Genomic DNA, 12,004 nt, shown 5'->3' with positions numbered 1-12,004 from the left:
ATGTACATTACTGTAAGAGAGGGGAAGTGTGTTGTTTGTATGCTTGTGTGTGTGTGTGTGTGAGAGAGTGAGAAAGAGAGATATTACAGAAGGAGAAATGGAACTATTACTGTGAGGTGTGTGTATGTGTGCTCTCCGGTGTGTATATTCCATTAAATGCAAGCACGGTGTACCAGTGTTAATCTATGTGAGTGGCCAAGCAGGCGGCAGAGTGTGAGTCAGTGCGGGGGTGCGGACATGGAGTGAGGGTAAGGGGCCAACTAATGCTGAGTGGCAGTTGATAATGCCAAACCGTTATATCAGCATCTGCCCTCCAGCTCTATGCTTACCTCTCTGAGCCTGCTGCTGCCATCAAGCATTTCAACAAAGACACACACACACACACAAACACATACGACATGACTACCTTGCAAACACTCTGCATTCTGCAGAAACAGTCCCTTGCACAAAATCTAATCAAACAGAGGTTATGTGGTGCCTCAAGCCATCGTAACAAATTACAACTTCATTTGATGTGTGCATATCTCTGTCTGCTAACACAAAACACATATTTGAGCTCACAAACCGGGTCGGATCCTATCTCACAACAGAAACAAAGCTCCATTTTAGTTTCCAGGTAGAGAGCGAGCACGTTATTTTTTTTTTTTGCCAGTCTTCCACTCCTTCACAAACACAGGACTGTATCATTGCTGCAGCAGCACTATGAGTTTTTGAATGTTTATTTATTTTTTTTATGACATTGATAAGCTTAAAACCCCCTTTAAAATGACACATCAAAGACTTGAGATGATATTTCTGTTCATCTGCACATTATATTCCTCTAATCAGATAAGAAGTATCAAAAATCTAACATTCACATCAGTAGAGCGTGACATTTTGAATCAGGCCGCACAATAATCGCTTAATAAAGCTGGCCTCATGTGACTCTGACGTCTGCAGCTAATATCCAATTAACCTTAGAACATCCCTGATAATATAGAATCTCTGTCTGTGGTGAACTGAACATATATTGCAAGCGGACATTCACGATGCGGCACACACAAAAGAAGGAAAGAAAACACATCCCTAAAAGTTTGCACACACATAAATGCACACACACACACACACACACACACACACACACACACACACACACACACACACACACACACACACCTGGAAATAAAAGCCTTGATGTAGTAAGAAACTATGAGGACTGACAGCTGAAGTTAGTGGCAACCAAGGCCAGAGCGGAGGCTTGGCATTGACAAATGAAGTGTATGGAAATGAGCTGGGCTTTAACATTGTGAATCAACTTGTTTTTACAATATCCAGCACGTGAAATGCCAGTAATGACAGTGCAGTGTCTTCCTTTAACATCGGCACAACAAGAAAGCTGAATATAACTGTTTCTTTTTTTTGCCCTTGAACCATAATGTACCACATGCTCCATTACAGCAGACCTTAGGAATGGAAGAAGCGGGAGTTGTTTTTATTATTATTGTAAAGAGAGCAGAAAGAAAGGCGAAAAAAGGAACAGATGTAATTTCACATGAGTGGGGTCATGTAATCAAAGCATCCCTCTGCAACCCAGCGTTGTTTACTTCAGCAAACCCTTGATTCTTATCTTTTTTCAGCCAGGACTAGTGAGGTTTGAAACCTTCAGGCAGACTTGTGTCAATTCCGCACTGCTACTTTTTAGGCAAAGCCATTTTGCCTCTTTGCCTTGGTATTGATAATGATCAGAATTAGAGTCAGAGAAACTAATCATTTAGAAAAGCTTTTTGTTGTTGTTGCTAACATTACAGTATATTATGTTGTATGTGTGCAGATGCATTGATTTGTGGGCAACAAAACTATATTATAAATACAAATCACGTGCTTGGGTAATGCGAAACTAATGCATGAGTCATGATCATTTAATGCATCATGTAGTGCTGTTGCTCATTTTTAAGAATAATCGAGTTTATGTGATTAAATAACACTTAATTTATCATCAATCAATGAATGTTAACTTGCAGTTACACCATACATAAGCCACCAAATTGGCTGGAATCCAGTTACATAGAAAATGGCATTTCAGTACCAATCAGAAATATAAAGCCATTAATATAATTGGTAAGTGAACTTCTACATGTTGCTGCATGACCCCAGTGGTCAACACCTCTAGTAATGTTGACAAGTGACAGGTTCAGATCAGATTCCTGGCCCAACATTAACAAAGACCGTGCAGCAAACTGTACATGTTTGTACAAAACAGCCTCATATTTTAAGATAAGAGGTAGTAATCAAACCGATCAAAAGCATGGGTCTAAAATATCTTCTTCTATGTACACAATAGATTCTAGATAATTATGTGGCATATTAATGTATGAAGAAACCATGAGTTAATATGCATTCAGTAATGATCCACTAAGTGTTAAATCATCACATAAACTCACAGTGACTTGATCATTTCTGAATGGTGAGCAACGGGAATGCATGATACATCCAGCATTAACTCATGCACTGGCCGAAATCATCTTGCATTACTTAAGCATGCGTTTTACACCCATATAAGTGTTACCATTTTGGAAACAAAAGGTTATTCTCTTGTGTCTCTCAGTGATGTGAAAAAGGATGGTGATGAGAGACCATGTTAGGAACACAATGTGCTGCTGACAGATGGAGAGCAGCCAGAAATGATGTGGGACAGCAGGTGGAAAATTGTGCTATCCCCAGAAATTGAGCAGCACTGTGCGGCTGCTCCCGTGGCCCCCATGAGCCATGCACAGAGGACCAGGGCCACCTCAGACAAAAGCCTAACAACCAGGCTGTAAGAGAAATCGGCCTCTGGAGTGCACGCCACTTTTCTGTCTGGAGCTGCAGATGCAAGTCATTGATTCTTAGGAGCATGTCACTAAATGACCCTGATTGACAGCCTGTGCACGAGGTCACTCTACCCCCCCCCCCCCAGCTCCTAAATCTGAAACAAGACGGAGCAGAGGAAGGAAGGAACAAGCAAGGAAGAAGCAACACACTAACCTTTAATATGTGAGAAGGAAAATGGCTGTGAACCGGCTCTATCTCTACAATTTTCTCTTTTCATTGAGGAAAAGTACTATTTCATTCATGCCATTTCCGTTCATTCATCAGCTGGGGCCAGCCTAGACTCAGTGCCATCTCCACACCAACATTCTTATCAATGGAAGTGACGTCAGCACTGCCTGCAGCTGGGGGTTGGGGGTTGGGGGGGGGGGGTTGTGTCACGTGGTTCAGTGAGAGTATATACAATAAAGGTGCGCTGACCGTGGGGCTGAAAACATTCACTCAATTGTACATTAGCACCAGTGCTGCTGCCATACAAACACACCACGCAACTAAATAAAGAACCGCCAGTTTGTTTTTTTCTTGATGTTGGTCACAGGCTGAAGAGAGAAGGGGGGAAAACAGAAATTCTCTCAGGTGATCCTCTATTCATGAAATAATCTTGGCTTTACCCGCGTTGTGAGTTTCACCACTTCCCCACCCCCCAGTGGGACTTCAGGTAAGTGGAACGAAATCTCATTCCGTATCATTCACAAACCATACTAATCAGACAGCTCAGGACATTTTCTTACTGTTTATTTATTTAATTCGTATAAATTTCTTAATACTAACATATTAAAAGAGAGAAATTAGGCGTGTTTAAGCCTTGTGGAGTGTTATAATGTCTTTTTTTATCCTAACTTTATCAGAAGAATTAATCTGTTTGCTGCTGGGCAACTGCCTGTCTTATTGTAAAGTGTGCACAGCGACTGTTTCTATATGATATTTTTTAAAAGTAGAACTGAAAGCATCTTGTAACTTTAGGTAATCGAGCAATGTTTTTACAACTATTTTGTAGATCTTTTTTTCTTGATTTTTTAAAAACTAAATTAAGAATTTAACACATTTGTGAACAAACCACGTTTTTAAAATGTATCAATTGATATGTATAATAATACTCAACAATTGTCATCGCAAAAAACAATGGACTCTTCTGTATAAATCTATTGTATTTATTTTTGGGGGGTGATTAAAGGCTTAAGCCACTACAATGCAAAGACTATCAGCTCTAAGAAATATTTCGGTGTGCAGCTGCTGCTCAAGAGCTCCAGTAAAAATCGGTTGCTATTTTTCACGTGAATATAACAAAAACCGTGTAATTTTTTAGGATTTAAAAGCCACAGCAAGATCTGAACAAACATTTTATTATGAAATTCTAATTAAATTAGAGTCTGAACCACATCCACAGCAGGCCAGTTACCGTATAAAGTGGATTTGTTTCGTTTTACACCTTGCTGATCCAGTTTATAAAAATGGAAATAGTTAAAATTTGGGCTGCACGCGGTGCTGTGATGCCCAAATGTGTGCTTGTCTGCATTCCATCACTGTCACTGAGGAGAAACATGCTCACAGCACACAAGGACAAAGCTGCGTTTCTAACAGACTACACCGCCCCCCCCCCCCCTCCACACACACACACACGGTTCCTCGTGCAAAAAGGTTTTATCCCTATAATTTTTACATCCAGCACATTTATAATTTGGATGGACCACTCAGGGACCGCAGGGTTAAATAACTGAACCGTGGCAACCAGCTTTACGCATGACTTCCCCGTGCGTGCCGTCCCTTTTCCTGGTCACATCGCTTTGACGCATGGAATACCAAAATCACAGCTAATACAGAGACACCGCGCTCGGATCAATTTGTTTTTTCTGTATTTTATTTTTAAAGACAGACGTTTTGCGCTTAAAATGGCAAGTGCGTGCGTTCTGGTTGGGTTGGCTCGGAGGAAGAGGTGAGAGATTTATATTGAAAAATAACAGATATTCAGACTGAAAATTCAATTTGCTGATGTGCATGTCTTTAGTGTTGTAACAGTTTACCAAGGTACATCTCATAAGAAGACAAAAAAAAATAAAATAAATAAGAGCATGGATAAATTCATCCGCGCAGTGGGAAAGATGACAAGTGGGTTAAAGCACGACTATAGACAAAAAAAATTGCTTAGGTTCCTAGCGCAATTTGTGTATGCAAATTATTACCCTCCTCTTGAAAGACATGGGCAGTTATATGGAAAGAATCACGGCTGGTTTTATCCGGTCACATCAGATTTCCATCTCTGTGTGTCCAGACACAAGGAGGTTACAATGGCAAAAAATGGACCTAATAAGAAATATTATGAACTAGAATTTGATTTTCCATCAAACAAGTAATCTGACAGTGATAAAACAAAAACAGCCAGATATGAGAAAGAGAAGCCTGCAACTTTCTTTGTTGGATTTGGCACAGCTCATTGGACTGCCTTTAGCTGCCTGCTTTGTTCTCAAACATTTGTTAACTGCTTTTGTATGGTGGCTTCATGGTGGAAAGAATCTTGTTTGTAAAATAGACTCTGGTAATATAAATCTTTTTTTTTTTTATCTTTCTATGTACTCTATTCAGTCAGTCAGTGAAGTCTTTCTTACCAGTCGTCATCTGTATATTTTAGACTGGCCTTTTAAAACAACAGCTGTATATTATTTAAATGCTCCATATGTATTGCCATTGAAATTCCACATAATCTTGATTCCAGAGAAAAAAAACACAACAAATGAAATGTGAATCATTTCTCATGTGTCTATTGTCCTCTTCCCTCTGCCTTCTTCCTTTCTTCTTCAGGTGCTTAACCTCCCTCCTGCCAGTTCTGCATGGTCATGACCTGTCATCACGCCCCTTCCACAGCCCACCTCATCCTATTGGTCCTGCTCATTGTCACTCCACAGCTGGCTGGCACCGCCCCTGCGTGGGCTGAGGGAGGGGAGGGAGGGGTGGAGGGGCGCACACGGACAGACCCTAAAGAGAAAATCCTTGCCCCCTTTCTCTTGCCCCAACCCCTGAGTCTCTCCAGCCCTGACAACGAATCGCTAGACCGGGGCCAGGGCCCGGGTCAAGATAACCAATCCGATAAAGTGACGGACCCTGCGCAGGTGCTCGCTGTTCTTTTGGAGGCCCTGGACCACCCGGGGGAGAGTAAAATCCAGGCGAGCAGAAACGGAGACTGGGAAGAGGATCACAGTCAGGAGCTGCCCTCGATTGAAAGCTTGGAGGGTGGTGAGATAAGGAGAACAGGGGAGACAGAGGGAGCTAGGGGGGTGGAAGAGGAGAGGGAGGGGCGAAGAGCTGATAAGGCTATTGAACAGCTAATTGTAGACCATTTGACAGCTGCTCAGGGCGATGACTTAGAGGAAAGGGATGAGGAGGATAAAAGCACAAGGTCAGAGGAGGATCAAGGGTGGTCTGTGGAGGATGTGGTACCTGATAGTGTAAGGGAGAAGGAAGGGAAGGAAGAAGATGAGGTGCAGGAGGAGGGAAATGACTTAGGAAGCTTCTTAAACAAGGCCAGATCGAGTTCCACCTCACATGGAGAGGATCCCTCTCTGCAGCGCAAAATAAGAGGCTATTTCCAAAACATTGACTTGGGTCTCCAAGATAATGAGATCCTGCCTCCTCTGAAGGGCTACAAGGCGTACAACACTCAGCTAGCACGAGCCGGGAAGAAGCTGCACTGGCAGGAGAACCGGTCGGGCAACCGACCCATCAAGGGGGGCAACTTCATGGATGACTTTGAGGATGAAGGTGAGGAGCTGGAGGAGGAGGTTGAGGAAGAAGAAGAGAGCCTCTCCCACATGGAAGAAGAGGCGAGAGCGCGTGCAGAGAAACAGGAGGTGCTCCGGCAGCAGGAGGAGGCGGAGCGAGCCAGAGAGGAGGAGCAGAGGCTTGCAGACATCGCCTCTGACATGCTGCTGCAGTACATGGGGAGGAAGCAGCAGTCCTACATGAAGCCCCGGCAGAAAAGCAGCATGGGGGCTGCCGGCAACACCGCCGAGGACAAGCGCTCAGAGGAGGTTCTTCCCGATGAAGATGACCTGGACCAGCAGATGATCGACAGGCTAATTGAGATCAGCAGCAAGCTGCACCTGCCTGCTGACGATGTGATTGAGATTATTAGTGACGTGGAGGAGAAGAAGAAGAAAAGGAAAGAGTTGCAACAGCAGCCAACCAACAGCAACCCTGTTGTCCCACGCTTCAGGCCTCTGGTACCTCCTCCTCTGGCTGCTCCGCCTATCTACCACTACACAGCCTCAAAAAACCCCAAGAAAGCCCCTTATAAATACAACAAGTCCAACAAGAAATGGCACAAGGACAAAGTTAAGTCATTCAAGCAGGACTATTGGTACAAGCCTCAGAAGCAACTTGACTACTGGTATAAACCCCAGAAACAGTTTTTAGCCTTCCCCTCCTATCCATACTACCAGAAGCCATATCGAGCATACTACCCTGTTTATTTCCCATATCCCAAACCACAATATTATGGCAAGCCCTCCCCCTCCAGAGACCAGCCGTTTGGCACCCAGGAACTTGACCTCCAGGCCCCAAGGCGCAGGCACAGGGCTGGGGGTAAGAACCGTGGACAGGGCTGGAGGCAGCAGCCAGCCCCACGGCTGCCTCTCACCCCTTATATCTCTAACTATATCCTTCCTCACCCACGGACCTACCAACCCCTACCTCCGCCCAAACCAATAACCACACCCAGGAGAGGCAGGCGACCCCCGTACTACTATCCACAAGTCACACCGGGAGATGACTATGAGGAAGATGGGCTGGTGCCTCAGCTGGACAGTGAGGAGGAACTGGAAAACTTTATTGAAAGGATCTACATGAAACGCAGAATGTATTGAGAGACTTTTTGGACACTTGTCAGATCAGAAGGACTGACAGAGGTGTGATAGATATACAGTAGCTGGAAAAAAGCTAAAAGAGAGGTGAAAAAAAGACAAAGAGGAGATATGTGTTATGAGCCTGATGGAAATGTAAGGTCAAGAAGTAAAGTTAGATTTAAGTTGTTGTTTTAATCACTGTACTTTTGTTGATTTTCTCAGTCAGGGAGAAGATGAAGGGGTCCCAGTTTAAGCTCCCTGTTACCATGTTCAGCCTCTTGCTCAGTTTACATTTTGAAACAGAACATACCATGGTGTATGTCTGCCTCCATTCAGGTCAATCTCTGATGCTATTGCATTAGAGTTTTCTAGAGGACACACACACACAGACACACACGTGCGCGCGCACACACACACACACACACACACACACACAGGCACACATGTACATCAACACACCTACATATATTCACATTTATGACACATTCACAAGCAGGTGTGCCCATTGTAAGAGAACCATGTTTACAACATCACTTTGTATCTTTTGTTTTATATTCTGTATGTCCTATTACAAAACTAAAGTAGTTCAGCGACTTCTTAGCTACACAAATATAAAAAACTGAACACTGCTATTGTCAAATGATGACAGCATATTTTTGTTGTATTTGATGTGTGTAGTTGCCTTTGTTATTCTCGATTGGATCAACTTTAAACAGCTGCAATTTGCAAAGGTGCCAAATACACACATTTCAGTTTTTTCAAACTCAAGATTCAGATTTTTGCCTTACAAGCACCATGGTTCTATAAAGGGAAATATCATATTGCATAATATTGTCATCTCAACCAGGTCCCAATGTAGAAACCCTGTGGACTCCAAAAGCACAAACTTAAACACTAAACACTTCCAACCTGGTGGACGAAGGGTTTTCAATCATTCTGGGATCCAGAAGTTATTGTGTCAACATATTTATGGAAGATCCACCTTAATCACCGTCACCACCACCATATTCCTTGTCCTTCATATTTTCTTTCATTGTTCATCTCCAAGTCACATCTTCACTCACCTATTGTTTGTGTTTTTTTTCCACACACACATCACATCCATTAACTCTCTTTATCCTTTCTTTCCAAAAAATACTTGAAATCACACTATCTGTTCTGCAGCCTTCTTGAACAGATTTCCACAGAGAGGCTGCAAACATTTTGTTCATTTTCAGAGGAAATTCATTGAAAAGTTTCAGGCCGGGGAGTCAGGGAATGTGCTTAAACCGTTAAATGCACGTCTTTCTACTTGCATCTTAAAAAATGAACAAAAAAAAAGAACAAAAAAAGAGAAAAAATAAAACAGTATGGGGAATTCAAGATGGTTGTTTTCTCTGAATAAACTGTGAACATAAAAAAAAGAAATCTCAAAGGAAGAGGGCCACTGTGTCAACAGTGAAGCCATCTGTCTTGTAAAAGGAGAGTGTTGTTGTTGATGTCACCTTTAGCATTGTAAGATGTACAGTGTGAAATAAATATGCCCGTGCAATGTGTAAATAACAGCATGATGATTAATAGTTTTGCTATATGATAAAAAATAAAAGCAATTATTTTATTAAAGTTCAGTTTTTAATGGCTTTTTGGCGAGTGCTATGTTGTACTTGTAGAGCAGCAAATATAGCAAGAACCCTTGATTCCTGAGTAACGAAACCAATCAAAATACACAAAAGAGGAAGACAATCGGTTGAAGCTAAGTGGCAGCACGACTCATATAGTTCACAGCTGCATCAGTATGGAGACAAATGAAGAAAAACCTATAGCGGGAGTTTATCATATGCCAAGACAATCAAAATGAACATCAGAGAAAATGCAAGAATGAGACTGAAAAGGGGAGGAATAACTGGAGAACGGAAAAATTCAGAAGGAGGGAGGGAAATGGTAACTGCAGTGATTGATGAGTCACATGATTGGTGGATGAGTCATCCATCTGTACACTTTACTGCGCAGGACCACACACTCACACACAATCACACACACACACACACACACACACACACACACACACACACACACACACACACACAAACACACATGCACATTCTCTTTGAGCTGTATAGTAATTTAGCTGCTGGCATTCAAGATAAAGATTGAGTCATGTTCGCTCCTGCCTCAAGCCAGCCAATCAGCCGGTGGAAAGGTGTTTGGTAGAGGTTTTGCCATATCTTGTTTCCACACCTCCTCCTCACTCTCACTTCACGCGGGCAATATGCCCTTCTGCTAAAATTCCTTGAAGTGCTTCTGGCTGCCACTTGTTTGGCATCAAAACAAACCTTATGTACGCTGTCAGTGGTGCAAACACTGATGGTGATTAGCAGGCTGTCAATATGGTCAAATCACATGTTATCTTGCCAGCTTGCTCACCAGTTGATTGGAACGGTACCTTTCATGGCTTTATCTTGGCTTGTTGAGTGATTCTTGGAAACCATGTTATGAATTCAGATTTTAACTGCAGCATGTACCTTCTGTAGATGTCCTAGCTGAGTATTCATTGCCAGACTGTAAGAGTGAATATGTTTTTGGTTATCTGTGGCCACAGTGATTTCAGTTCAGGCTGTTTGAGGCCACTGGGCACCAGCAAGCTGTGCTCAGTAAAACACAACCAGTTTCAGCAGGACCATGAGAGTCGCTAACTGTAACATTATACATATGCTATGGTTGCATTGTTGGCAGGAAAAGGCAAATGATTAGTTTGACATTTTGGATATTTAAGAGGTACATCAGAAGATCAATACAATTCTCATGTCTGTAGCAAGTGTCAGTAGGCAAATATCTTAGCATAATAAATTATCATTAGTTCCTTAACATCTAGGTTTCCCCTGCTGTTTCTCTTAAAGGGGAAAGTCTGTTAACAGGTGTTAGGGGCTACACCTTTGTGAAAAAAGTTGTGAAAAAAGTTGTATAAAGCACAGGCTGTCCTCCACAGAAAAACAACCAAATACTTAGTTTGTTCAGCCCGTCATTACGACCCGTATTTATTGTGGCAGTGACCTACAGTGGCCATATGACGGTAGCAAGGGAGGAAGTAGAGTGACGTAGCCTATTATAAATAATGAGAAAGGAGGTGGATTGTTAAGGAGGTGGATATGGTTCTACTGTTCACACAGTAGAACGGCTTTTGAAACCCATGTGAAACCAGGTAAATGATGAGAGAGTTTTAGTTAAATACTTCCGTCATGTGATTAACATGAGTTCTGTCACGTGTGACCTCATGGTATATATGTGTCTTATGTGATATAGGCTACTTATTGTAACCCAAAACACTACGTTTTCCTAAATCTAACCAAGTAGTTTTGTTGCCTAAACCTAACCAAACTGCAACCATTATACAACATTAACCATGTGTTTAATGTCATGTGACTTGCGTCATGTGACTTTCTATTGTAGTTAAGGTCTGGTCACCTGTCACTGGGCTGATACGGGAAACTCTCATATGTGTCGTAGTGGGAGGCATGGACAAACTACCTATTTTGTAGTTTAGGTTGCAGGACTTGTGGATAAAGCCTTTTGTGGCTCCAGATGGAGCTGCACGAACATTTCCTCAAGTGATGTCACTTGAGTCAGGCTGAGGACTACAAATTTGAAAGGGAAAAAACATCTGTGGAGTTAGTAAGAAGTGTGCTTACCATACATCTGCAGCGTGCTCTTCATCTATGCATGAGTGTTGCGGTTCAAGGCGTCATTAGCTGCTACTAGCATAACACACCCGAATATCCAATTGAACTGTCTGTGACTGAGTTGCCTTGTGTGGGTATTGCAGGTGCCATAGTTTTGACAATGAAGAAGAATGTGTGGAATAAAGAACAGCAACCCCTTCCATTTTCCATGCAACAATATTGATTATAGTTGCTTTAAGCTATGAAATATTCACAGATTTAATCCAAGAGTGGACCGGACATATTGGTATGTTTTGAAACTTTGGGATGTCCACTAGAATTTAAATAAACTTTTAGGTTTGGCTGCTCACTTTGAGCTTTAAATGAAAATACCATGCAGGCTGTTCTTATTCTGTAATTTCCAGTCAGCTCAAAAGTTGCCAGTGTCTGGATGTTGAGTTGCCCTGAATACTGCATCCATCAATATCATTGCAACATAACTTGTTTTTCTCCACATGCTCAGGTATCACCAGATATGATCTTTGAGCAATGATGGCTTTTTTATCTCTACAGATATAACAATATAGTGTATCTATCTTTCTATCTATCTAATTTGTAATTACATTTTTGTTGACTAATTGATTTACGTTTGAATTCAATTTAATTTAATTTAAATTAAGTACATTT

At 42.0% G+C, this 12,004-nt stretch overlaps 1 protein-coding gene across 1 annotated transcript; it reads left to right on the top strand.

Annotated features, from left to right (window-relative positions):
- Positions 1-6,103: 6,103 nt before the first annotated feature.
- si:dkey-175g6.2 (neurosecretory protein VGF) lies at positions 6,104-9,202 on the top strand. Its single transcript, XM_046040168.1, has one exon. The coding sequence runs from the start codon at positions 6,579-6,581 to the stop codon at positions 7,701-7,703; it is 1,125 nt and encodes a 374-aa protein (XP_045896124.1). The 5' UTR covers positions 6,104-6,578; the 3' UTR covers positions 7,704-9,202.
- Positions 9,203-12,004: the final 2,802 nt, after the last annotated feature.

Source organism: Micropterus dolomieu, linkage group LG23 (assembly GCF_021292245.1).
Source record: "Micropterus dolomieu isolate WLL.071019.BEF.003 ecotype Adirondacks linkage group LG23, ASM2129224v1, whole genome shotgun sequence".
NCBI classification, from domain to species: domain Eukaryota; kingdom Metazoa; phylum Chordata; class Actinopteri; order Centrarchiformes; family Centrarchidae; genus Micropterus; species Micropterus dolomieu.
This window is presented reverse-complemented; position numbering and strand designations above follow the sequence as displayed.

What these genes read in the sequence shown, in the direction of transcription:
- si:dkey-175g6.2 (XM_046040168.1), top strand. Translation starts at nt 6,579, where the DNA reads ATGGATGACTTTGAGGATGAAGGTGAGGAGCTGGAGGAGGAGGTTGAG.